The sequence below is a fragment of the Antedon bifida genome, chromosome 1 (assembly GCF_963402885.1).
Source record: "Antedon bifida chromosome 1, ecAntBifi1.1, whole genome shotgun sequence".
Classification (NCBI taxonomy): Eukaryota; Metazoa; Echinodermata; class Crinoidea; order Comatulida; family Antedonidae; genus Antedon; species Antedon bifida.
In genome coordinates, this window is record NC_136226.1 from 26481193 (window position 1) to 26508976 (window position 27784).

The 27784-nt window shown below is 33.6% G+C and overlaps 1 protein-coding gene across 5 annotated transcripts in view; it reads right to left on the minus strand.

Annotated features, from left to right (window-relative positions):
* LOC144847922 (kielin/chordin-like protein) overlaps nucleotides 1-27362 on the minus strand; it is a 57624-nt gene extending 30262 nt beyond the window's left edge. For 3 of the 5 annotated variants that reach the window (XR_013613812.1, XM_078704536.1, XM_078704516.1), the window contains exons 1-26: nucleotides 27181-27362; nucleotides 25810-25977; nucleotides 22422-22948; nucleotides 18702-18774; nucleotides 18048-18092; nucleotides 17254-17345; nucleotides 16632-16766; nucleotides 15797-16061; nucleotides 15045-15199; nucleotides 14299-14519; nucleotides 13704-13923; nucleotides 12927-13537; nucleotides 12320-12465; nucleotides 11481-11955; nucleotides 10673-10881; nucleotides 9926-10005; nucleotides 9276-9372; nucleotides 8855-8937; nucleotides 7834-7927; nucleotides 7404-7657; nucleotides 5848-5944; nucleotides 5357-5530; nucleotides 4966-5142; nucleotides 3367-3543; nucleotides 1740-1916; nucleotides 571-741 (exon numbers count right to left, since the gene is read on the minus strand). Coding sequence is in view for 4 of the 5 variants with exons in the window: in XM_078704536.1 (XP_078560662.1) it covers nucleotides 571-741; nucleotides 1740-1916; nucleotides 3367-3543; nucleotides 4966-5142; nucleotides 5357-5530; nucleotides 5848-5944; nucleotides 7404-7657; nucleotides 7834-7927; nucleotides 8855-8937; nucleotides 9276-9372; nucleotides 9926-10005; nucleotides 10673-10881; nucleotides 11481-11955; nucleotides 12320-12465; nucleotides 12927-13537; nucleotides 13704-13923; nucleotides 14299-14519; nucleotides 15045-15199; nucleotides 15797-16061; nucleotides 16632-16766; nucleotides 17254-17345; nucleotides 18048-18092; nucleotides 18702-18774; nucleotides 22422-22948; nucleotides 25810-25900 (4846 nt within the window). In the remaining variant the exon portion in view is untranslated. The remainder of the gene's footprint in view (nucleotides 1-570; nucleotides 742-1739; nucleotides 1917-3366; nucleotides 3544-4965; nucleotides 5143-5356; nucleotides 5531-5847; nucleotides 5945-7403; nucleotides 7658-7833; nucleotides 7928-8854; nucleotides 8938-9275; nucleotides 9373-9925; nucleotides 10006-10672; nucleotides 10882-11480; nucleotides 11956-12319; nucleotides 12466-12926; nucleotides 13538-13703; nucleotides 13924-14298; nucleotides 14520-15044; nucleotides 15200-15796; nucleotides 16062-16631; nucleotides 16767-17253; nucleotides 17346-18047; nucleotides 18093-18701; nucleotides 18775-22421; nucleotides 22949-25809; nucleotides 25978-27180) is intronic. The other 2 variants (XM_078704525.1, XM_078704545.1) reach the window with 2 other exon arrangements.
* Nucleotides 27363-27784: the final 422 nt, after the last annotated feature.

The following is a 27784-nucleotide window of genomic DNA, read 5'->3' on the forward strand; positions in this document are numbered from 1 at the left end:
TTAAAGGCCTGTATCTATTAACACAAAATAACTCTTGCCATGTCACTAACAATAACTATAAACACAATCATTTATACTGTGGAAAAACATTCATAAACTGTGGCTCAAATAAGCTCAACTAAAACTTTAAGTTGCAGTTTATGCTGAAGAGAAATATTTGGTTATTAGTAATTGAGTTTTTAATGAGCAATTTTTAACAGTTTTTTTATTCCTACTCTATGAATAGTGTACTAAGCTATATCTTTTGAGAGATGAAGCAATACTGATAGGTAGAGATAGGGAGGCATGTATGCTACATGCGGGTTTAAAGCTCTGTCTACACTATCAAACTTTATGTGACAAACAATGTCATGTGCCAATATATGGACACGATGTCATATCACTACCATATTTGAGCACATCACACTTTTTGTGTCAAACTAGTTTGATAGTGTAGTGTTTTAGGGTATGTTTAGATGTATGGAGTTATGGTATTTTTTATTGTAAAGCAAGGTTACAAATTTTAGCCTACATAAGCTAAAAAATGTATATAACCGAGTGAGACTGGCACTGAAGTCTACGCATTCTTACCATCACAGTGAGGGCAGCATTCTCCTTGTAATTTAATTGGGTAATCACATGTGACAACTGGACAAACCAGCTCTTGGCACTCAATATTACCCCTCCTGCAAACACAATCCTGGCAACTTGAACTCTGGAATCTTTCCATATTAGCATACTGCTGATCGTCATAGAAGCAACCTATAATAAAAAATATTGAGAATTTTGATTGGTGGAACTGGGCGGGACTACCATATTTAAAGAGTCTTTGTCCCACCAAACTTAGTATTATAAGTCTTCCATCTAGCCTAATTTCAAAACAGCAACCACCCAGATTCCTCTGGGTATTTTTCCAACCCTACAATCCATACTATTTTGACATCCACCCTAGACTTCTCTAGTCTCTGATAACAGTTTAAAATGTAAAATAACATCAACCTTATTATGCAGGACAGGGAAATTGACAGTCATGTAGTAATACATAGTGAGTCTACACTATAAGAGTAAGTGGCTCTGAGCTACAGTAACACCAACAAATACATTTTACAAAGCTAAAAACAATAAATAAAGAGTACAGTACATATGCTTCACCATGGGCAGAACACAACTATCTAAAGTTGATCCTGGATTAAATGTTTAAATTCCCCTACAGATCATAAAGGCCTGTTTACACTAGGACGATAACGATCAACACGTCCAATCACATGACGTCAAGATTAGTAAGAACAATAATATCGTGACAATACAACGATTTTATTGTTTTTATTTATCATGACGTCATTTTATTGGAATTTTAAAAATATTATTTTTATCAGAGACAGCATAAATGATTATCCTATAGTTATAGAAAACCTTTCTAATTTCTTTTGTATTATGTAAAAAAAATGTCGTCAATCGTTATCGTCCTAGTGTAAATGGGCCTTAAACCTTTCTAGAAGGAGTAACAGATTACATCTTCATATCAGTAAAGAATAGAACATTAATCTCAATAATAGCCTAAAGGTCTGTCTACACTATCAAAGTTTATATGACAAAAAAGTGTGATGTGGTAGTAATATGACAGCATCGTGTACATATATGGGCACATCACATTTTTTTGTCAAGTAAGTGTAGAGAGAGCTTAATATGCAAAAACACATGACAGTTTAATTTAATTTATTTGTCATGTTGCATAAAAAAAGTACAAACACCAGTCTCACCATCACAAACAGGACAACATTCATTAGGTAAAGTACCAGGATGTAAGCATGCTGTATCTGGACACTGCATTTCACCACAGGACACTGTTTGACCACGACAGACACATACCTCACAAGGACCACTAGGGCCAGTGACCGACTCGCCATTGGAAAGTTCAATGTCATTATAAAGACATCCTACAAAAATTCAAAATTCAAGACAAATTCATGCATATGTGTCCTGCTTGAGGCCTGAAAGATTGTACACAATTTTTAAATTATATTTGTACGTAAATTTCATTAGATTCATTTTAATTCCAAAAATTACTATTTGAAAGAGATGTTTTTAAAAAGGAAATGGCGAAAATAAATCATATTTGCATTTTATGTTTTTAAGTAAACAATAAAAACGTAGGCTCAACACAAGTGACTACTAAATTAAATATCTTACTTTTTAATTCAAAACTTATATTAAATAAACACATATGAAAAGAAGAAACAGTAAAATTGTTGGGTTCTGGATTAAAATCTTTGGGGTTAGAAGTGTAACCCTAAAAGTATTTTCTCAAAATATAAATACTTACAATTTCATTAGAAATTAAATCAATAAAACAGTGTAATAAATATATTTGACAAGACAACATTGTGTATATCGGCAGCAGCAAGTGATGTTAATGTAAACAAATATGTAAACATGCTCAAGATATACTTTAAACAGATTTATCTTAACCAGTAAAAACAGACCTTATGGAACATTCTCTTGGGTCTAAAAACATAATATTTCAGGGCTATAAAATATTTATTTGTATTTATTAGTTACAAACAAAACAACAACTGCAACAAAGAAACACACTCATTATTATGCTGCAAATAAAAACATAAACAAGTTACACAATAAACAATGACGACATAAACACAGTAAACATATTTTGCAATAAAAATAACCTTTGCAAATTAGAAATATTATAAAAAAGAAAGATATGAGATTAGTATAGATATTCTCAATTTTTTTTCGTGACCACAGATGGTTCTTGAAAACTGTAATAAAGCTTGGCATAATTAATAACAGGCAATTTTCAAATGTAGACAAGGCTATGTGTGTACTGCAGAACTATACCTGTCATCAACACGGAGGGATAAATACAGACACTGTGATTTATGCACCTACATACGAAAGAGAAACTTGTCACAACATGAGTCCAAATTATTGAATCAAATTTAAACGAAACCAATTTTGTTGGTATAGTTTTCATGGCACATTTGATGAATGTGGTGTGGTACGTTTAAAATTACATTTGACTTTGCTGATTGCCATTGTAAATTGAAATAGTGGAAATGCAAGAATGTGGCATAGTTTTTAAATATAATTCCTAACTGCAGTAATAAAGGTTAAATAATTATATGTACCATACAACTGGTAACAAAACCTAGACTATAAGGGCCTAGCTCTATCTATATGCATATTAACATGGAACCTGAAATAAAGAATGTATATAAATTTCATTATTATCTTGTTAATGATACAAAAAATGACTGTTAGTTAAATAAGATCATTAGTTGCAAGTTGCTGTTACTGAGCATTATGGGAAGCATTTAGCCATTCAGTTTGTGGCAGCACATGCAACTAGTTTAAACCGCTTCTGCCTACCTTCACAAACAGGACAACATTGCTCTGACTTAAAGGTTGGGTTTTCACACATTACGTTACATTCAATGATGTCACAATTGACACGCCCATTGAAACATGAACAATTTTGACACATGTCATGTGACGGTATCCACGACGATCCTTCAGGGTGTAGTCCACCAAACTGATCACTACAGTCTGAGGTGAAAGTACGCACACATGCACATATAATACAAAGTTTATATCTACATATTTAACTATTATATAAGTTGTAGTTCCACAGTATTGAATATAGTTGGAGTATAGAATATAACTAGGAATTAATCAAAAGAAATTAAATATCATTTGATATAATATTATAGTACTAAGCAATTGGCATTCTAAAGCTTTTATACTTTCAGTTTGTTTACAAAATATTACATTCTCAATGAAACTACAGCTTTAATATCCAATATAAAACAGGTCTCTCCAATTATAAACTCTACAATTAAAATTCTTTCCGGTCTAGGCAAACGCAACATACAGCTATTTAGTATAGCAAATATGGGGGGATTCAAAGAGGGCCTTTAAATGGAGAGCAACCTGTACTACAACAAAGCATAATTTAAAAGTATAAAACTAATAATCTTGAACTACACTAAGCAGAACAGGTGGGGAAAGAGATATTGTACACAGTTATGAAGCTTGGGTAAGGGAAGGTAAAGGAATATAATGCAGCTTGGGAGACAAGCAAAGTTGTAACAGCTCACCACAAAATGAGTAATTAAGGCCCCTTTACACTAGGATGATAATGATCGACGATAAATAGATAATATGCTTTTTTCATACATAAAACAAAAGAAATCTAAAAAGTTTTCAAATATCCCACATCCAAGAAAATGACGTCATGATTAGTAAGAGCAATAATATTGTGATGATTCAACGATTTTATTGTTCTTATTGAACATGACGTCATATGATTGGATTTAAAAAAAATTATTTTATCAAAGACAGCGTAAATGTTTATCCTATAGTTCCAGAATCTAGAAATTTCTTTTATTTTATGTAAGAAAGATTTATGTTTATCCATTCATCGTCGATCATTATCATCCTAGTGTCCTAGTTTAACTTTGTAATTATATATTTGTACAATCATGGCAAATTGTTCTATAGTATACAAATATTTACTGGGCTAAGGGGCATGGTTCAAAATATAGCCCAAGATGATCTGGAAACTATACTATATCCCGCGAGGAGGGATATAATGTCTCTAGATCACCGAGGGCAATATTTTTTACCATGCCCCTTAAGCCTAGTAAATATATATATATAATTTTTTTTTACCATTTTTTGCCAAACAAATGTGAACATGAATAAATCATTAAGTTTGGTCCAAATTGTCATTTTGTGGTGAGCAAAAGGAATTCAAAGCATTACCATATTATCAACTATGCAATGTTCAAATCTATAACAAGCATAAACTAATACATTAACTGATGCTAAATTAATCATTCTAATCAAGCAATCAATTAAACAACAAATTAAATTTTATTATTGTGTCAATCAATTCACTAATTCATCAATATTATTTTGTCATTAGAGAGTAAAAATAATAAATAACTTATCTGGGTTGGTACATACCAGGGCAGACTGGACAGCATTCTCCAGGTGGCATCTCTGGGACACGGCACGTCACCTCTGGACAGCCTCTCTTCTGACACCTAACCACGCCATAGCTACACAGACACTGCTGGCATGGGTCAGATGGCGGAGTAAAATATTGACTGTTTGATACGCGCATATCATCATATAAACAATCTAAAGAAGATTTAGAGAAAAATATGTTGGAAATCCATGCTTTCTAAAGAGAATCTCATGTGATTGTTAATAAGTTGTGCTATATTGTCCATTGGAAAATACTGGAACTCTGACATGATTTGAATGACCCTGGGATTGGTAATCAATCATGTCAACCACCAAGACAAATTTCACCTCCTTTCTTCACAACATTCATGTAGATATAACAAATTACCTATACAGTCTGAGCAACATTGCCCTGGAGCAATATAACCATTATCACACCTCTGCCGACAAGATTGTGCTTTTTGACAGATGACCTCTGACCCTTGGCATGTACATTCATTACACTGGTCAGCAGATATCCATGTTTGCCCATCTTCATAAATCCTACCATTATCAACGCATTCTATGAATAATGAAAACTAAATTTATATGGGACAATATAAAAATACATGTTGCTAGTTCGTAATTAAAACATGTAAGATACTTATGCCTCAAATTTTTGGGATAAGTATAGTGTTAAGTTACAGGCCTATAATTGTCAGCCCAAACACAAAGCTATCTGAACCGATTGAAATACCCATGCTTAACAACATTGTTACCTTACATGAAGAAAAATGGCCTCTCCAAACAAAGGTTGTAGGTCATGTTTATGAATATACATTGGGATAAACCATTTCAGTGGATCATGAAATGGAACATCCCTAATGAAACTAAACTTACTGTCACTACAGGTTTCACAGCAACTTCCTAGAATTCTCACTGGATTGTCACATCCTGGATCTTCACATTTTGTCGGATTACACCTCACTAGTGAATCCTAAACCATGAATGTATATAAAAAAATAGGTAAATCTAATAACACTACAAAACATCCAGGGATTAGAATATGTATTGAAATGGCTTAATTTTAAATATATAGAAGCACTGAATCAACATAGAACCTGTACAGCAGACCTACAGTGTTATATGCATGTAATTAGGTATGAACTGGCGTATCCGGATATTCACCCCCTGGACATTTACCCCCCGGAAAACTACCCCCCGGACAACCACCACCTGGACAACTACCCCCTTAGGACAACTATCCCTTTAGGAAAACTACCCCCTGGACAAATACCCCCTGGACAACTACCCCCTTAGGACAACAACCCCCTTAGGACAATTACCCCCTAGGAACAATTACCCCCTAGGAACAATTACCCCGGACAATTACCCCCTGGACAATTACCCCCCCCCCCGGGTAATTATCCCGCGGACAACTACCTCTGACACAATACTCCGTAGGACAACTACCTCCTGAACCTGGACAATACTCCGAGGGCAAATAATCATTTAGGACAACTACCTCCGTAGGACAACTAACCCCTGGACAACTACCCCCCGGACAATTACCCCCTAGGAACAATTACCCCCTGACAATTACCCCCCCCCCCCCCGGGTAATTATCCCGCGGACAACTACCTCTGACACAATACTCCCCATAGGACAACTACCTCCTGGACCTGGACAATACTCCGAGGGCAAATAATCTTTTAGGACAACTACCTCCGTAGGACAACTAACCCCTGGACAACTACCACCCAGACAACTATCCCTTTAGAACAACTACCCCCCGGGCGGACAACTACCACCCAGACCATTCAACAACCTGACTCTGCAACAGTGTATAATAGGAATTAATAACTATATTTTAATTCGTTACTTTGACGAATTACTATTCATTATTGTAAACAAAAGTAAAAGATTGAACATAAATATATATGTCCGGGGGAGGGGGGGGGGGTAGTTGACCGGGGGGGTAGTTACCCAGGGGTTGTTATCCTAAGGGGGTAGTTGTCCGGGGGGTAGTTGTCCGGGGGTTGTTATCCTAAGGGGGTAGTTGTCCGGGGAGTAGTTGTCCTAAGGGGGTAGTTGTCCGGGTGGTAAACATCCGGGGGGTAACTGTCTAGAAGGTAGGTGTCCTAGAACCCTGAACTGGATTTTTAGATGGATATGAACATTTTTTTTATGATTTCGAGTTTTCAGCGGAATATGTGAACAGTTGCATTAACATACTTGTTCATTATCAAAATGGAAGATTAAAAAGTCTAAGGCATAGGCTACAGTAGGTCTAGACATTTCACTCGCAGAAATAATTATTGTTTGATTTAAACAAAAAGTAAAATTATAAATGTAATATTTTCACTTCATTATTTTGCCATTCTTCCATCTTAAATGAGAGTCTCAATGTTCATAATATATGCTTATCCTTAAAAAAAAGTTCAAAGTATTCTTACCATGCAGGAGCATCTTAGGCAAGGATTTGACATTGGTGTAAAGAAGTCTCCATTACTGAACATCATACCCTCATACTCACATCCATTTCTACATTGAGGGCAGCAATTACCCACAGGTATATACTGATCTGTGCATAGCAACTCTGGGCAGAGCTTTGCACATGTGACATTACCACCCATACAGGTACATGTGTCACACTCTCCTTGAGCTATCGATTCTCCATCATGCATTCGAATACCATTAAAGTCACAGCCTAAAAAAACATGAATATCATTTTAAGATTAAAAATGTAGAAGTAAATGAAAAGATACTTCAATTTGTTTGTTTAATTCTATTCTACACTAGGAAAGAATTGCATTGAGCACATGCCAATGGTGGGAATCCAAATTTAAATTTGCAGCACAATTTTAAAAAATGTAGGTTACCTACCATCACAAATGGGGCAGCAACCACCTCTGGGAGTCTTTGGGCTTTCACAATCCACTGGAGGGCATGGTCGTGTAGTACACCTTACGTTCCCTTCCTAAAAAATAAAAGTAGAATGAAAATCATTAGACATGAGAATTATAGAGTAATATCTTGCATGGTTACTAAGGCTAAAGGCATGGTACCCCAATAATGATGATAAAGATGATGGATTGGTTGTGAACAAACATGTTCAATTCAATTCAATTCAACTAAACATTTATTTCTTCCTTCAATAAAATTAGGTAATCATAACAAATTCAAGTAAAATATAAAACATGTCAGTTGATGATAAAAAAAAAAGTATACAGGTATCAATAAAAGGAAGTAGGCAGTGCCCAAGAAGATACAAATCTTGTGGCGGGCCAGCCTATTTACAGACACAGGTAAGACGGTCGAAAATTCAAAAATACAGGACGTAAGGACAGGGACATAACAAGACAGCAAAAGGAGGAAAAAAAACAACGATCAGAATGACAGCAAATCATATCCTGACCAAGAACTGACAAATGAAACTCGAAAAAATTGCCGGAATAAAAAAGAGAGATCAATACTTTGCAATAAGGTATTTCTTAAGTTTGGAAGAAAACGTTTTTATTTTCAAAAAGAAAAACTGACAGACGGTGTATCTATCATGAAGGCTAAAACATGAATTTGAAATATATGATACAAATGGACGAGGCTATCGGCACGGCCAATTTTTAAACTTTCCTATCTGTATGGTCAGCCATGCATCTAATTCTTTGTTTTCTATCGGCATGCTCATTCGTTTTATGCCCTATCAACACAGGAAACTAGGTACACAATTGACCATGGGAGTTTACATTAGATGTGCTGATAGTAAATAACAAATTATATACACGGTTATTTGACCATGCCAATAGTCACAAATAGTAATAAGATCATAGTAAAAATTAGTTTGCATAATATGGACATAGTGAAAAATAGAGGGTGTAAATAATAATAATAAATAAATATGAATTACCTGACAAAGGCATGATTCACAACTATCTATATCTAGGACAACGTCTGCTCCATTCTTTATCAAGAAACCTTGGTACATACAGTCTAATAAATAAATGTTGATTATTGTAATTGCAACAACTGTATATAATCAAAGATTCATAAAGCCTCAATTGTATTATAGAAACATGTATTATTATTAGTGCAAATCAATCCTATACCGCACTGGAGTTGAATTTCAACAAAAACTCTTAAATGTAGTTGAAAAGTGTAACATCCGAGTCCACAGCGCCCATGAGCAATGATCCATTCCTTGGAATGCCGCTATGCAAAAACTCATCCATTATCATTATATGTGAACAATTTGTCATTATTGTACAAGACATAGCTTATATGGTAGCCGACAGTAAATCGTAGTATGGTGGGTTTAGCTCTTCACTAACCTTTACAGTATGAACAGCACTCATCTGGCCTCTTCCCAGGGTGAGAACAGCTAAAAACTGTTGGGCATGGCTCAGTTACACATGATACATTTTTCCTCTGTTGAAAAACATATTGAGTTATTAAGTATTTAAATTTCATAATACAGTAAACTTTCTCAATACCAGGCACAGTTCTGCTGGCCTAATATGTCTGGTATTACGAATGTGTTTTTAATGGTAAATAAGAATCTGGGACCATTTGGACATGAAGACAAGTTTGGTTTTCAGATAATCCGTTAATTGAGAGATTCAAATAATATTTACATCTCTTATATTATCTGATTAAATTTAACAAAAGGTATCTTAGTTGTTACCAAAGTAGATTAATATATCTAAAAAGACATTGGATAGCTACATACAACAGCAGATATGGTTTGCCATCTTTATACTGACATCTTATAGACAACAGTACCAGAGTAACATAACTTATATGTTCGCTCAATAGTAGAAACAGTTCAACAACATATCATATCATTGTGTTTACTAACAAGATTGGAAATTCAGTAAAAAACATGTGGTAGGTTTTTTACACAGTCAGCTGTTCATGGTCACTAAACCATAATAGTGGGTGGGTGGGGTTAAGCCTCCTACCTAAAGCATGACATATTTACCTGGCAAGTACATGTAGTGCAAGAATCAGCCTTCCAAGTTTCACCATGCCGATACTCTCTACCATCAAGAATACAGCGATCTTTAAAATAAAATCATACTTGAGGCTAATAAGTACTTTGATAGATATAAAGCACATGTTACTACTACATTTTAAGTATTGGAGGACAGTGATTTAATGGCATGTTGCGTGTATACAATGTACATATTTATTGTTTATTAAGGTTCACATAGAAAAAATAGAGTTTTTCAACATTATAACAATATTTACATTGTCGAAATAAAGTTTGCGGTACACCACATATATTTAGTTCTGAAAAGAAGTGTCTCCAGGTTTCGATCAATATACTTTGATCATTCAGAAACCTGGAGAAAGTTCTTTTCAGAACTAAATATATGTGGTGTACCGCAAACTTTATTTCAACAATGTAAATATTGTTATAGTTGTAGTTGTGCCTTCCAAGAACAAGGTCAATTGTTAAATCTTGACCTAGTACCAGAGTTTTAACTCACAACTATAACACAAATCCACTCCCTAGCTTCTAACTTAAGACTATAAGCATGATATAGTTTATCTATCCTGTATTTGGCAAGTGAACTTGTTGTTAAGTTCTGTCTACACTATCAAATAAGTGTGATGCTCCCAAATATGGTAGTGATATGATGTCATCGTGTCCATATATGGGCACATCACATAAAGTTTGATAGTGTAGACAGAGCTTTAGATGTGAATTTAAAATAAAAAATACCTTTAAGTAAAAACTGCCCTTCACAGTCAACTATCTGATCATTATCAAACCACATAGCATTGCAGCCACCACAAACATCAACGACACAGACAGCAGCAGGATAAAGGTGGCATCCATTGGAGTTGACGTTGCATGGATTGAAAGAACAGGTAGCATAGCTATCCTCACAAACACAGTTTGTGAGAAGAGTCTCTACCTCAAAACAAAAACTGAAAAAAATAATTTTATTCTTACTACATAAATTACTAGCTAAGATACCTGACCTAGAGAGGTTTTCTAATGTAGGATAAAACCTTCCCAGTATGTTTCCAGTCATTTTGATACCCAATGTGTCTGTAATAGCAAAATGTTTATAACAAATGCAGCATAGAAAAGTGGAGATTTCAACATTTTGGCTGCCATATTTGATCGAAGTATTTGAGTCTCTATATCGTCCTTCAGCCAAATGATACTTTGTTGTTTTTGTTTTTCTACATATATTTGCCGATTTTGGTCAAAATAAATGTTGAATTGAAATGAAGTAGGTGTATAATTTCCAAATGTAGTTTAAAATCTTCCCAGTACACTTGCAGTCATTTTGATACCTTATGTGTATGAATACGTTCAATATCAAACGCACATACTCTCTCTATATAAAATAGATGGTGTCAAAATCGGTAATTTATGGAATAATCTAATCCTATTGAACATTATCTTGTTTACAAACAGACGAAAAACCCTCATAATAGTCATAATGAGATTTAAGTACAATACATAACGTTTGTGCACAGTCTAAGATACATGTATATTGAAAATGGTGTCTATTTACCTGGAAGTGAAGACAGAGGCAGGAAACCTGGCTATTGATCCCTGTACAACAGAAACTACTTTCTGTTGAGTTGTCCATGTCTGTTGAAACCAGATATCAGGCAATTGTGACAGAGGTGGGCACACACGTTCTATTGTCTCTAAAAACTGGAATGTCTGCGAAAACAAAATCTGGTCAAGACGGTATGAGATCCACAAACTGTGTGGGCCATTAAATGAGTATGAGCAAAATTCTTGATTGTAGCCTTGCAAAGTGAAACCAAACTGGTCAAATCCAGCTTGATTCACTCCTAACCGGTTTAAGCAGTAGTCACTGAAGCCAGCATTTTTGTAAAAATTGGTCATATCTGGTTCATTGTTTCTGTTGTAGCCATACTGGTTGTAGCCACGTCTGTCAAATCCTGATTGATCATAGCCATATCGGTTGAATCCGTAGTTGTCATACCCATTGACATCATATCCATCGCGGTTAAATCCTTTGAAATAAACAGATTTGAACTTTAACAAATATCAAATTGTTTGCAAACACACTTTAAATGTATTTTAAAGCTTGGTTATCACTAAGATGCAATGCAAGGACATAAACGCAATGCAAATGAGTTGACCATAAACAAAGCAACAGTTTGGATAATCTGTTACTCGCGATAGGTCAAATTACTTGCTTTGCGTTTATGTCCTTGCTGTGCATTCTAGTGAGAATCAAGCTTAAGAGAGATAGCTATTTAATAATTGCTTATTATTATTATTACTATAATTATGTGGTTATAAGTGGTGTAATATCCCCAAAAACTGACTTAAAGGAAAGCAATGGATGAAGATAGTTTTTGAAATTTTTCTTACCATTTCGCTCATATCCGTAGCGGTTAAAACCTCTACGGTCATAGCCAGTTCTATCATAGCCTTCAAAGTCATACCCATCATAAATGTAGATATCACGACGATCTTGACGGCCATTTCGATCGTATCCATGAATATTAAAGCCAAATCTAGAAAAAAGTATTCGATTTTTAATAAAAATAATTGTCTAGGAGAGCTTTTGAACATGTGCCGTTAATATTGCTATAGGTTACCGTGCCACTGCATTAAACTCACGGCTACTTGATCTACTGCAGTTTTCAAGATTGATTGCAAGCAATTCTTGTATGGAACTCGAAAAACAGATCATAATTATATTTTACTACTATTGAGTAGCTTTGCGTCAGGGAGTTGAGTAATTGGTCAGATGTTTGCCTTACTCTGACGTAATTTTTTACTTTATACTTTACTTTATACATTACTTTACAATACGAAATACTATCGAATTAAAAAGAAATTGTTTTTTTTAATTGTCAAATGTTATATTTCAACTCTAAGCAGGCAATATCTGGCTCTGTTAAGTGATTTATAATAAACTGTATTTATAACAAACAAAATTGATAGAAAATATCAAGTCAAGACTGGTACTAACCGGTTATATCCATCCCGATTGAATCCATTCCTGTCAAAACCTGCTGTATCAAAACCTTCAGAATTAAACAAAGGTTCTGTGATATTACAAGGATCTCCAAATGTGGGCAGGGCATATGTCACACACAATTGACCTTCAAGGTCAAATGCATCTGTGGGTCGTAAGTTAAAAGGAACCATCTTTACATTCCTGAGGAACTGTGGGTAGATTTCTACTCCGTGCAGTTGCTGCCATCTCCAATAGAGCATATCAACATACGATTGAAGAGCGAAGAACAGAGGATCGTATGGTGCCAACGCTGAGCTCATCTGTCCACCAGTAAAGGCAAAAACATACCCAGCGTACATTTGTATAGATTTAGTAAAAGAATCAAAATCAGAATTCACCAGAGCACGAGCAATGTCAATTTTGGTTGGGAGGCTAATATGCGATTGGAAGTTTCGGATGATGCACGGATCCCAATCGCTAAAGTCACGGAATGGATGGTCAGGAACACAATCTCCTTGTCCATCACCGCCAAAATAGTTTGGCTGCCAAATGACAGCACGGGAGAAGTTCTGAACATCAGTGGTAAAATCAAAATATGGCAGGGCAACAGAGCAGTCAATTTCCTAAAACGAAAAACAGAATTGATTTTTAAAAAATGCTTTTAAAAATACATTACACCATAACACAATATTCATAATTTTCACATATTAACAGAGGGAAACTATTAAATCTACAGTTTTTTTTGATAAATTTAGGTTAATAAAAATGTCTGATAATATAATATTATACCTGCAGCCGTCTTTCTACAGTGCGTAGGAACACACGATGCCACAGGAGGTAAAACTGTGTGGAGTGTGCATGCATGATATGGCGGCTGTAAAGATCCCGGTACTGTTCCCATTCGTTACCAGGGCCTGAACTGCGCAAGACTTGCACAGCCTGTTGGAATCTTTCTATTTCAGCAGTTGTCATATCTCGTATTTCCTTACGAACCACAAACTTTGTACATCTGAAAATTTGAGGTGATAGATAGAATCTATTATACATGTGGCATGTGATCTAATTTGTTATTAGTCATAGCTCTGGAATAGTTGTTTATTAGAGTGCAGATGTCTTTATTTAAAGTAGGTGGTAAAATGAAAATGTGGAGTTATGTCTGTGAAACTAGGCCTGCATGTGTACTATGTCCACTATGTGGTGTTGTGAGGATGTAGAATCTTTGGACATCTAGAATTTTCAGCCACGCTACAATACCACTATATACATCAACTCTTCTTCTTATCGTATACACGAACTAGATATTGTGTTTCAGCCACAGCTGCACACAATATGATATCCAGTTGCGGTGGTGTTAGGATTAGTTCGCTACAAATAGGGAACTAACCTGCAGTTAATGACACCTTCAGTAAGGCACTGGCACTCCTCACAACCAGACCTGAAGCGCTGTCCAATCTCATAGCTACTGTTACCTAGGCTGCATTTCTTTGATAATTCACATATTCCACCAGAGCAGGAATGACCAACATGGAACGCTATAACTTCAGACACACGTTCACGAGATGGATTAAATGTAGCTATGGCTTTACATTGTTCTAAAGTTGTTTCCTGAAGAAAAAAAGTATGCTTATTATTTTCATATACTTACTTGTTTACTTAAATATTGAGGATCTGCAAGCAAAACTAATAAGGCTCTCGGAAATACAAAATTTGTATGTCCCTAATGCATAAGCTCTTAACCTCTATCTACACTATCAAACTTTATGTGACGAAAATGTAATGTGCCCAAATATCGTAGTGATATAACGTCATCGTGTCCATATATGGCACATCACATTTTTTTGTCACATAAAGTTTGATAGTCTAGACAGAGCTTTATTCCGTTTTAGGTGATTTTTAATTAGTGTAATGTACACAAATTAAAATACAGCAAGAATATAATTTTATAACTTGCTTGATTGAATTTGTTTGCAAGGGCGGATCCAGGATTGTTTAATGGGGAACCCTAACATATATAATATTAATAGGCTGTCATAAATAGTAGTTCATAATTTCATTTTAGCCGTCAAAATAGAGAGCGCATTCCGTATCAGTAACTGGATCCGCCCAAGGTTTGGCATTTTTTTTTATTACCTGACATTTGACACCTTCTTCAACAATATTGAAAGCACGGTAAGTGCTACCACCACGCCCTCTAGTGTAGAATCTTTGACAGCAAGCTCCGCGCATACATAGGTTCTCACATGCAGCTTTTGAATAAAAGTTGTTCTTGTGGTTACCATCACAGCCTACAACATAAAAGAAAAATAATTTTAAACGTAAAAAGGATAACTTGTTTCTGGTGGGGTAATTCTGGTGGTGAATTGGGTAGTACACCGGTAGACAATCAATCCCCTACTCTTTTTCGAAGAGTATACTGCATTCATCTCATTCAAAAGACGATGCGCTATCTACATTTATTCCAACCCATTGGAACACAGTGAGAGCAGCGATGAGATTCCAACAATGGACCAAAGGAAACCTATGGTCTGTCACAACACAGTGGCTACCACCAGTTTAGCCAACTGCATGATTCCATACTAGAAGTGTGTATGGTAGACATCGATTGACATTTGATTACTCTGAATGTTGACTGGGCTTGTATATATATTATTACATAAGTGACGTTCAGATGACTCTGCTGATCACTTCCGGCAAATTTGCACAGCCACTTCAGGCAAATAGTGTGATGTACATTGTGCAGACAAGAGATACCATTTTATCTTTCTTTTACACTATGAGTTATAATCATGTACTGTACTGTGTAAAATAAAAATAATTAACTTTTTCTTAAACAGAGTTTTATAATGTTTACAATCACCATGTATCAAATTGGTCATTATTACCTGAAAATTCTTCACACCTTTGTCCATACATGTTGTAATAAAATCTTGGAACAAAAACATCACACTGTCCAACTGTAGGGGCTGAGCTACAGAAACTGACCCTAAGCTCACAGTGAGCACCTGAACAATCTGGGGGACAAGTGCAGGTATAGTTTCGGTAGCCAGGGTAACCAGCGCATGTTCCTCCGTTAAGGCAAGGGTTAAGTGAGCAAGGGTCACGACATTCAAGCTTGTCATACAGAACTGAGCAGGTTACAAGACCATTCTATTGAAGTAGACAGAAATTAGTAAATCATGTGAAATCATCATGCGCTTCTTCTTGTATTATACTAAGTCAGTATACATTATATTTTAATAACTTACAATAAGAGTTAATAATATTATTCATTTATATGCATCAGTACATAATAACTGTTCTGTTTATATTATCAAACTGGTTTGACAAAAAAGGTGTGATGTGCCCAAATATGGTAGTGATATGACATCAATCAATTGCTTCACAAACAGTTTGAGATCAGAATCAAATGGGGTTTTTAAAACTGTTTGTAAGATTGTTTTTTTTCTTAAAGTTCCATATTTATTGATTCTTGAAACAGGGCTGCTTAAGTTCATTCCTAACCAACAGAAAAAAGTACTACTGTATGTTCACACTACCCTACATCTTCAAAGTACTATTATTCTTCCCTTGTGTTGCTCAATGGCTACATTTACAGCATTGTATCAATGAAGTAATTGTTACAATCAATATTTATACAGTACTCAATGTTACTGTACAATTAAATAGACATTTGACCAGTAGAAACAATCCTTGACCAATAGTAGCTTGACCTCTCACCTCACATACACATGCCGTGCAAGGGTCCTGTTGCCAGACCTGTCCATTATGATATCTTTGTAGATTTACCACACACTCTTGTTCTCCGCATTCACACCGACTTGAAAACATAAGCTCCTGTTCACACTGAGTTATCTGTTAAGAAGAGAACAATATTAATATTAATAACGCCCTTGTTATTGCTTTTATCATCAGCATAATAATCATATTCTTTATTGCAACTACTTGATTTGACAAATTTAAGTTTAGAAATACATCTTTAAAAATATAAAAAGCTATCAGAAAACAAGGTTGATTCTCCGAGCGACGCAACCAGGGTTTACATCCTTTGAAAATTTCATACTTGATGATAAATTTTTGTTTTTCTCTCGCAGTTTTTTTTATTTGAGCATGATTATTATGGAACATACAAAATTATGCAGGTCATGAACTATAGAATGAATAAGGAGCAAAGGAAGTGGACATAAAGACTTTGATTGGCCAGTTTACTTGAAAGGATTCAGGAAAATTAATTAGAGATCAAGGAGGCATATTGTTTAACAGAGAAATTGCGGAAACATCATCTAAAGTCGCCTAAAAAAAAGAGGCAAAAAAAGAGAGAAAAAGACACATTTCAATGTACCTGCTGGTTTAGTGTGGTTATTATCCCTGATAACTGGTCCACGTGAGATATCATGTCATCCATTTGTTTTTGTTCTGCTGTCCTTGAATTATCTGCCAACAAAATAAATAAATAAATCGATATTATGATGACGTCTTATCTAGGCCGAATTGTCTCTTCATCAAACATGGCACATGGAAACAGTTGAAAAACAGCCTATAAGCCTAGAGGTACAGACACAGTAGCCCTAAATCATATCATAAGTGGCTTACACTAGGGTGCCATTCAAAAACCAGTGTGAAATCTGATTTTACATGTTTAACAATCAACTTTCAGCTTTTGACATCCATGTAAACTGCCGCGGGCTACAGGAATTTATAGGCTAACAGTAACAACCACATGTCTGTTAACTTTATGAAAATAAACGATGGAGCTTGAATATTATTGTATTAGTATTGGTCTGTTTTTTTCAATGCAAGAACAGCAACATAATCAAATTATTATAGACTGTAATTTTAATAGAAAATTACATTCTTATTTATACAGTAGAAATTGTTTGATTGGAATGCATTAAATAATTGCCTGTAGCAATAATTATTCAATATGTTAATGTATATTTATTTTAACTATGGAGGAGAGGGGGTTACCCTAATGCACTGGTCCATTTCAACCCCTCTGAATGTTGCTGTATTTGCAATATCTAGTACACTGAAACGGTTGTTGTATAAAGCATTTACATGAATAGCTCTTCTTTCTGTTCTGTATTTAAAATCAATTAAATAAAGCATTATTATTTAAAGTTTCAACATACTTACCACCACCAGTTCCAACTCCTGGAGAATCTTGTGATAATCTTTCAACTATATTATTTAGAAATTGAAAACATTTAAAATGAAAACAGAAAAATACATTTGTTGGTGTTTCACATGATTTTTAATGAACAATTGGTATATTTAACTTTTAAAAGGAAGAGAGGAGGCGTAGAGCCAGCCTGCCTCTGTTGTATGATTTGAACCATGTCAACATTATTTTACTGCAGTTACTGCAGTAACTACATTTTCTATACTGTAAGTAACATAATTGTTTTTCAAAGTAGAAGTGTATACGATTATTACACAACAAAAGCTTGCTAAATATTTGCATAATTACTGCAGTATCTGCAGTAGAATAACTTTCATATAACCCCTACACAACATTTACATATTAAAACAGCAACACAAACACTTTCAAGACAAGTATTGTGTTTAACAACTCAATAATCATTATCTGCATTTTTTAACACTACAAACATCGTAGGTTAATTCCAGTTGAAGAATAGATTATTTAAGCGGCACACGGAATCATTCCTTTGGGAATCAAGCTATGGGAAACCGGATTACACTACTTTATAACTCATCAGATGAAGTGAGATATTTAGTGATTAAGGTGACTTTTAACATTTTTCAAACCTATCTATTTATCTATCTCACCTTGGTTTCCATGACATTGCCACGGGGGACTGGATATGGATGTTGGATAGATGCGTAGTTCCTCCCACCATCCCTATAAAAAAGATAAAATTATGGTTAAGTGAAAATAATGAAATAGTCAAACTTTCTAAAGCTCTGACTACACATAAAACTTTATGTGACAAAAATGTATATAATTGGATACTGTAGGGTAGAAAGAGCTTAAGAGAATGTTAAGCTATACATCTTTAAAAGAAATTACTGTAAATTCATTAACAAAATCAGATCAGATAAAAAAAGCACACAGAAAGAAACACATTATACAACATAAACACATTTGTGTTTTGTGGTCTTAATTTAATACCCATTAAACTGTAATTTAAATACAAACAAATAGTAAACAGGAAGTCTGTTGTCTGGATATCAACAGGATTCTGGTAAAATAGTAACCATTTATTTTATGCGCTAAAACAACATTTTGTTTGAATTTTTTAATTGGAATTGAATAACTTTAATTTATATTGATATTATTTTTCATGTTTTGATAAGGTCATTTTTTAGGGTTATGAATGTTGTCATTTTTTAAAACAAACTGTAATTCTTACAGATAAATATAGCGTTCAACAATGTATAACTTCCTATCACACAGTATATATTTCCTAAAACCATTTAACTGGAGCAGTTACTACCGACACCACACAACAATCTCTCTAGTCATCCGTTCTAAATTAGCAATTACATCCAATTAATTCTTATCAAAGTGATTCTAAATCTAGAACAGACACAACAAAGCGATATTGTCAATTTTAACGGAAGTCGCATAGATTGTAGGAGACATGGTGTATGTTGTTTTTATGGGTTGTTTTCAGTTACAGTAGAATATCAAGTATAGAATCTTGATAAAAACAAGAATTTTGTAAAACTTTTTAAGAATTATTTTCTTTTAGTTAAATTTATATAGTATGTAATAAACAGACATTCATTATTTTATAATACACCAACTGTTTTACTAAAGTAAACTGTTATTCAATTAATTTGTATTGTCAATGTTAATATAATATACAGCGCATTCCACAAACAATGTTGTCTCAATGAGCTGTGGACTTAGTTAGATGATACTTTCAATTACTGTAATGTTGGTGCTGCCATCTACTTCGTCTGTCCATGGCAGTAGTGTGTGTGTGTGTGTGAGCTACAGTACACAAGGGTACACGTCTTGAAGGATGTACTAGTTTCTTTCTAGCTTTCTGTACACAAAATGCTTGTGTGCACTGGATCTACAATTTATAGTCCTTATCCGAGAAGATTTGTTCTACCACCAGAACTATGAGGAATAGATTGTAGAACATGAATGGCACATAGATATTTACAAAATTAATTAAGACAAATTAAATCAGACATCTTAACTAAATTCTTTCATTCATCTTTCACGGAATTTATTTCAAAATATACAGTAAGCTTTTGGGTCTTGTACAGACTGTATTTAAATTATTTTCATTTGCGAAGGAATTGGATATAAAAGTAATAACTAATACGTATTTGCAATTAACCTTTGTTAACTTTGTGTTACACATTTACAGTTTAGGTATATCCTTACATTGTGGCTTGAAGGAATTGCTTGTAAAACAACATTTGACATTTCCTACCAACATACAGGAAAGTATCATTTACAAAACTGTTTTATGGGTAATAATATCTAACCCAGACACTAGTTTAACCTAATAATTTGACAATAACAATATTGTCTCATATTATCGTACATACAAAGTGTTCAAATGCCCATAACAGTAAATAAGGCAGAGAAGTTGGTTATTTCTGAAGAAAATTCATCAAACAGCAGTGCAATTAATTCGCTATTTTAGACTGTTGACGTGAAAAAATTGTTTATTTAATCCTAATTATCAGGTTTTTCCTCCAATCAAAAGGATAGAGAGTAGGCATAGTATTTCTGTTAGGCCTACTACTGTCGTATCAAATGCATTGGGAAAAATGCAGGTCTACTATACAAAACTTTTTTTTAAAAATAACTGTTCGTTTCTTTGCAGAAAAATGATTTCCAAAGCTAATAAAGTATAATCAAACTCATGTTTTAACCAAAGAAGTATTTTCATTTTGATCTTTTCATTCTGGTAAAAACAAAAATGGCAGGTATACTATTCACACTGTGCAGAAATGGGCCCTTTAAGAAAGAAGCCTACAGTCCAGTCAACAAAAGAGTGTAGGGGACAATGCTAAACACTGCCTCTTGAGACTTGAGACCACATTATATTATCATTGTTTAGAGGACACTTTCTGTACTAAGTCATTCACAAACTCTCAGATTTCACTTCCAGTTTTTTTGTCAGGTTAACAAAAGTTCAATCTATTACTTGTGTTTAGATTAAAGAGTACTTTATTTGTGTAAGGAAGTGTTATTATTATCAACAACTTTGATTTAGGCATAAAGAGTGCCTATATTTTTGGTGTATATACTGTACATAGGAAGTAATTGTAAAATAATCAACCTTCGGATCAGTGACTAAAAATAATAATGTCCAATTTTGAATTCTTCTGCAAATAATTGCATGTTAGCAATAAATAATTTTCAACCTTTTGGCAAAACTCTGATATGGTAATCTGCCATTTAAAAATATGTAGGTTTTCTTGATACCTGATTGTTGCTACCCTATACTCTTGATACCCAATTGATACTGGATTGTTTGATCTAACCTCCTTGGGAGAGGGTCCTCAAACTTATTTTAAGGGTGCCAAGTTTATCTTACGTATCGTGTTGTGATTGGTGAAAATATGCATGCTAACGTCCTCATGTCCAAGTGAGAGACAAGCTCTAGTGAGCTTTCACTTTTAAAAAAATGTACTCATTTTCATAAAATAACTGTTCCAAAGATTAAAATCACCACCTGCAAGCCTAGTATACACCCTGGTACAGTATTTAATTTTAGTATGTTTATCTACTGTCCAAAAATATAGTGTATCAATAACAATAAAGTAATGTACTCAGGGGAGAGTAAAATTACAATTTCACTCTTCCTTGCTGATAGGCCTAACTGTATATTTCTATCTCAAGATTTAATTGTTATGATCTACCACAATTCAGAACACATGGTTGGCAAGTGATTCCAAAATAGAATGCTACAGTAAGCCTTGTCACAACAATGTTGTTTGATTTTGATTCCTTTGGTGCTTCCAATTTTTTTAAGCACAGACTCATGTCTACAAGGTAATCTCAGTTTGTAATTAGAGAACTGTTGTTAAATATATTATTGATTATGTTTTGAATGTTGCTCTCTATGGGCCTGTTTCTGCTGCATAGCACCGAATAAACAGTTTATTTCAAAATACTGTACAGTCAACTCTCCCAATACCGGACACTTTTGGGCTGGCCTAATGCCTGGTTTATCTGGAAATTCTGGTATTCACTGCCAGAATGTGTTTCTAATGATTATGGTAAAAATGAATTTGGGACCTTTTGGACCTCAGGAAAAGTCTGGTTTTGGGAGAGTTTCAGTTTTCAAAGTCAACTGTAGATTTAAAATATATCGACTGCATACTCAGCTAAAATGTTGTTCTTAACTTACCGTTTAAATCATTGGGTGGTTATTGACAGAAATCGTTGACTTACCCAAAATGCAAGGAATCAAATGCAATTCAACTCAACTGAAATGCATGAAAATAACTTGTTACTGTATTTTGTACAAATAATATTTTTTTAAAGTTTGTTTTTGAGGACTTGCAACTTACCAAAAATTTATCATTTCCAATATAGTCTTGTGAAATAAACATCCACGATGTTTGTGGTGGATTAAAAGCAATTTTCCCTTTCAGCGTAAATCTCATAACATCCTGACAACCAGAGTACATTATAACTTTATCATTATTAACAACTAACAACCCGTAATTCCACTGTTTCGGATCTTTCAATGGCGTTGGCATTATGGTTTCTTGAATATGGGAATCTCCTTTTATACGATACTTCAACGTCATGTTCCCTAATTTTGAGTCAGACGATAACGATAGAAACGTTTTGCGTTGTTTTGAAACGACAGAAAATAAAGTCCCTGATGTGTCCTTATTTTGTTTTGCTATGAAGAATATACTAAAAGAAGTTGAAATTTCCTCTCGTAGATACTGTAGGTCATGCTCTGGTAATAATAATATACGCAGCTGTGAGCGTGCCCGCCAGACTGTAGCACCATTATGAAACGCCTCATGCTCGGTTATCCCAGGGATATCATGATCCATACGTAACTCCTGGAGTAAATCAATGCCTGTAAAATTGAACAATTTTGAGATTCTTAATTCCTTCTTTAAAACTTTAAAAAACAAAATTAGTCTTTTTATAAACATAATTATTCAATAAATATATAATTATTATTCATTCTTCAATCATAATACAATACTTCAAAAAGCATAAAAACATCAATAATTCACAAAATGATGAACTAATGTTCCTACTTTCAACTACTGTACTAGTTGTTAGTCGTCCATTCATAGAAGTATATTGGCCAATCTGGTGGCGACTATAGAATGGTCTCAAAACATGAATATATAGTCTACTTTGACTTTAGTTTAAGAAGATTATTATATATATAAAATAGTATTAGTATTATGGTTTTAGCTGTGGTGTTAAAACATATATTTTCCATTGTTCGTTTCATGGGAAAGTGTCCCCTTAAGAGTGTTTCCCCTAAATAAAGGTATCCCAAAAGAAGGATTATACCACAGTATATTGTGATTATGTGATGCATGTTGATCTGTACCGTACTATAGTTTTGGATGAGATGAAATGATAATACTACACAGACAGTAATAAGAAAATTATTCAAACAAGCAAAAATATCAGCATATCAAAATTTAAAAATAATTGTGTAAGTACCACCTTTAAGCTTTATTTTGTACTCTATTGTTAAAATAGTTAATTGTCATGTTTAAACAATATACTTGCAGGATACAAACAATTGTCAACAACAAACAACAAGCAACCAGTACATATCTAAAGTAATTTTCCAGTTCATTAAACATTGGACATAAAAGTTAACTTGTTGCATAGTAAAGTTGATTGTTCTATTGTTGAACCTGTCTAAGTATGTGAAGTCTGGATATTTGTTTTCAATGGATTTTGGAAAGCTTCAGAGTTTTCATATTGTACAGTACAAAGCAAAAACATTTTTGGATATTCTAAAACAAGGGAACACTGTAGTAAATCACTATATAACTATGACGGTCCTGTTCTGATGCGAAAAAAATGATTTTATCAACCGTGTGAATAAGCCCAATTTCTTGGCAGTTCTTTGATTAAACAGGACTAATTTTCAATAACCAGTTAAATGGCAGCCTGAAAATAATGGTTAAAAACACCTAATCAACTGGATGTTAGAATGCCTTTGAATCGGTTATCGCACTGTGAAACGCAAAATAATGGTTATTTGACTGCTGCTGACTTTCAGTCAACTATTAAAACTTTATAAATAAATTAAATAACATTGCATAGAGTTTAAATTTGTTGTTGATTTGTTTTAGTTGAAACGTTAAGTAGAGGATATACAAAGGATTTACTGTATTCAATTTTACCTTCCCTGCTGGTTGGCAACCTTTTTTTGCCTTTGATGTTTTTTTTTTTCCTGTTTCTTTTGTTATTTACCTTTTTATAAAAATGTTTACAGTTTTAATTCTGTCTTGATTCTTATATACATTTTGATACAATATTTTGACATGTTTTTTTACATGCAATTTGGCCATAAGATGTAAAGTTGGTCTGTATTTCTTTGGAAATAAATAAAGGGAATATATCTATTTGTTAGGCTCTGGGTGGAAGGTGATCATTCCTCCTCACCTCTACCCATATTGATTACATACAATACTGTAAATGATAAGTGGACTTTTTGACATTGAAACATGCATGTTAGATAGTTATGATTACACTAAATTAGGTTAATAAGATCTATCATTGCCAAGCATGTATGAAGATACCAAAATAGTAATCTTTTAGCACTGAAATCTGTAGATTCCATTAACAATTAAGGTTACAATTTGGGCATATTTAAGTTAAGTAATCTACTGTTTTATCTTTCTGTGTCAGTCAGAACATGTGTCAATGAAAGTAAGTTTTGTGTATATTTTATTAAGAGTTCAAAAGTTGTCAACACCTTAAAGGTGGAAGCCAATATTAAATTTCTAAAATTGTATCACCATTGGCAAAGTTTTACAGCCTTGTTCTCAAATTCGTAAACATCATCATACCAATTGCGATTTGCCTCTCTCATAAGGCAATTTTACAAGCAACAGATTAAAAATTATCAAATATAACAATTTTACTCCATTACTTTAAAGGTATCTACAGTTATTTAAAATGGAATTTCATTTTCCCCACCATTGACATTGATTTTTGTTTGATACTTACAAATTTTAAATGGAAATAGCCAAAATAATAGCCAAATTGGGGTTTACTGGTGTAGGCATAGGTCAGGGTGAATGAGTTATTCTTTCCGGTCTGAAATAACAACTTCCTATAGGTGTTAACAATAACGCAATACAGCACAGCTTCTGTATACTGTCTGGTACAACAATGTAACTGGGGACAATTTTAAATGTTGATAATTTTCGTATCCATGCCTGAAATGGCTCTTCCTCCACTGGACTGGAAGTTGGTTTATTACTACTGTATGTGTAGCCTGGTGTAACATTTAACTTACCAGTTAACCTATATACTACTGTATTAAGGGGACACTTTCCCTTAATTTGGGTTGGTTGCAGTAGTGCTAATAAATTATACAGGACCTGTATTGACAATCCTTTAAATGATTCATGATTTTTTAAGCTTTTTTTTTATTTTTCAGTTTTTTTTTGGAAGGACGTCGCTATCTTATATTATTTGATTATTATTTTGTTTCATTTGATTATTATTTTGTTTCACAGGAAAGTGTCTCCAATAGGGGAGCTAAAATGAAGTCACCAGCTACGTTCATTTTAATAAATTAGAGATCTTATAAGATTTTTTATAGAAAATTGTATCAATAACAATTATACTGTATGTATTGGTATACAGTATTTTGCTTTTTTAAAAAAATGTTAAAAAGATATGAATTATTTATCAGGTGATTATTTTAATTATATACATATTATTGCTTACCTTTTAAACGATCACGATCTGCTGTGATTCCTTGTGTCTGCAGCACTAGGATCATAACGAAGAAGACAAAGCAGACATGTCTAAAATCCATCTCGAAGTTTAATTATCCAATATTTAACAAGAAGTTAATATAGAAAACAAAATCTGCATTCTTCAGAATTAAATCTACTAAGATAAAAGAAGAAAAGATATATCTCTCTAGAATTCTGATTTTGTCACTCACTTTTAATTGTATCAAAAGTACCTAAATTAAAATAGCAATAATAAATTAGTTTTTTCGGCATTTTATAGAGTTCGACCATGGGTGAAATAATTAAATGCAATTTTCAAAATATGCATAGCTCATATTACCATCGGGAAACTTTCATCCATGAAGCTTAAAATTATATTTACATAAATTGTCTTTTAAAAATAAATGAAAACCTCTAAAGCCTTGTCACACTATCAAACTACTGTAGTGATATGCCCGAAGTAGTGTGATATGACATCATCATGTCCATATATGAGCACATCATGTTTTTTTGTCACATAAAGTTTGATAGTGTAGACAGAGCTTTAGCCACACCCCTCCCACTGTAACAATTCTGGCTATGGGTTTGTTTCCTCTTTGTACTGTAGTATTGAGTCACTCTTCCCTGGGTAAACATTGAATATTCTTTTTGTTCTTAACACTTCTTAACAAATAAACTATAAATCAACAAGTCAGGAAATAGCAAGAACCTTGAAGGTTTTATTAACAAAAGGTTTACAATTACACATTGTTCATTCAACACCATAATATAGCCTAAACATAAAGCTGTGGTAGGATTCAAAGTTATGAATGTAAAAACCATGTTCCAAGGTTTGACAAGATTAAGCTTTTTTTAATAGACTAATGTACAGTGCCCAGTCCAGTGCTGCGGTGAGTTGTTATATCTCTAAATTGTTGCAATTTATCCAGATATAGGGTAAACATGAAGTTTTAAATAATAAACATAACATTAAATTTCATATTTTTATCAATTGAACATTTCATAGATTGTACCCATTCCATGAAGACCATAACTTTTTTTCTGTCTTTGAATTGATAAACAAACGCATCTTTTTTATTGTCTAATTTCTACAAATAAATATGAACAATTTTTCTGAATTATGACATTTTATTTTTGTAGACTATAAAAACCTTATTGAGTTAAATACACTATAGTATTCCCTGTGGCCTGTATTATATACAGTATACTGTAGTACAGTGTAGTCAGTTTGCAGAGTGGTGCAAAGAAAGAATAACAATCTAAACAAAGAGAGATAATATTAGATCTACAATAAATTAAGTATAATCTTAATATAAAACTAAAGTGGAGCTGCCCGAGAAGTGTCAAGATGTAACTTTACCTTCGTAAACTGTAACCGAGTTCTCAACAGTTCGCACAAACAGGCTCAACCTGGGCCTACACTCCGCTGATGGAAGGGAGCTGGTGGTGTGTTCCAATTTCTTTGATGGGTACGTTGATTACCCTGACCTCCACAAAAACCAATGTTGATAATAAACAGCCACTTCCATTTATATGACGGGTGAAGATACTTTGAAAAAACACTCGTTCATCTCTAACATGTTACTGTACAATTATATGTATTTGAAATTGAACAAATATTTTATTACTAAAAATTTATATAGTTTGTGTATATATATATAATAAATAAATATATATTATTAAAAGTTAATAATATCTATAAAATAATTGACGAGTCTAAAAGTTTAACAAGAATTGAGGGCGCTGTAGCTTTTTATATCTCAGTACCGACCGTATTATTTTTTGTATGTTGGTTGTTTGTAGACATATTGATTTGATCTAGATTTTGTTTTGTATTTCTGGTTTTATCATTTCATTTTTACCGTATAAACGTATTATGCGCCACTATATGATCAGTCTAAAGCTCTGTCTACACTATCAACTCTATGCGACAAAAATGGACATTATGGACACGATGATGTATA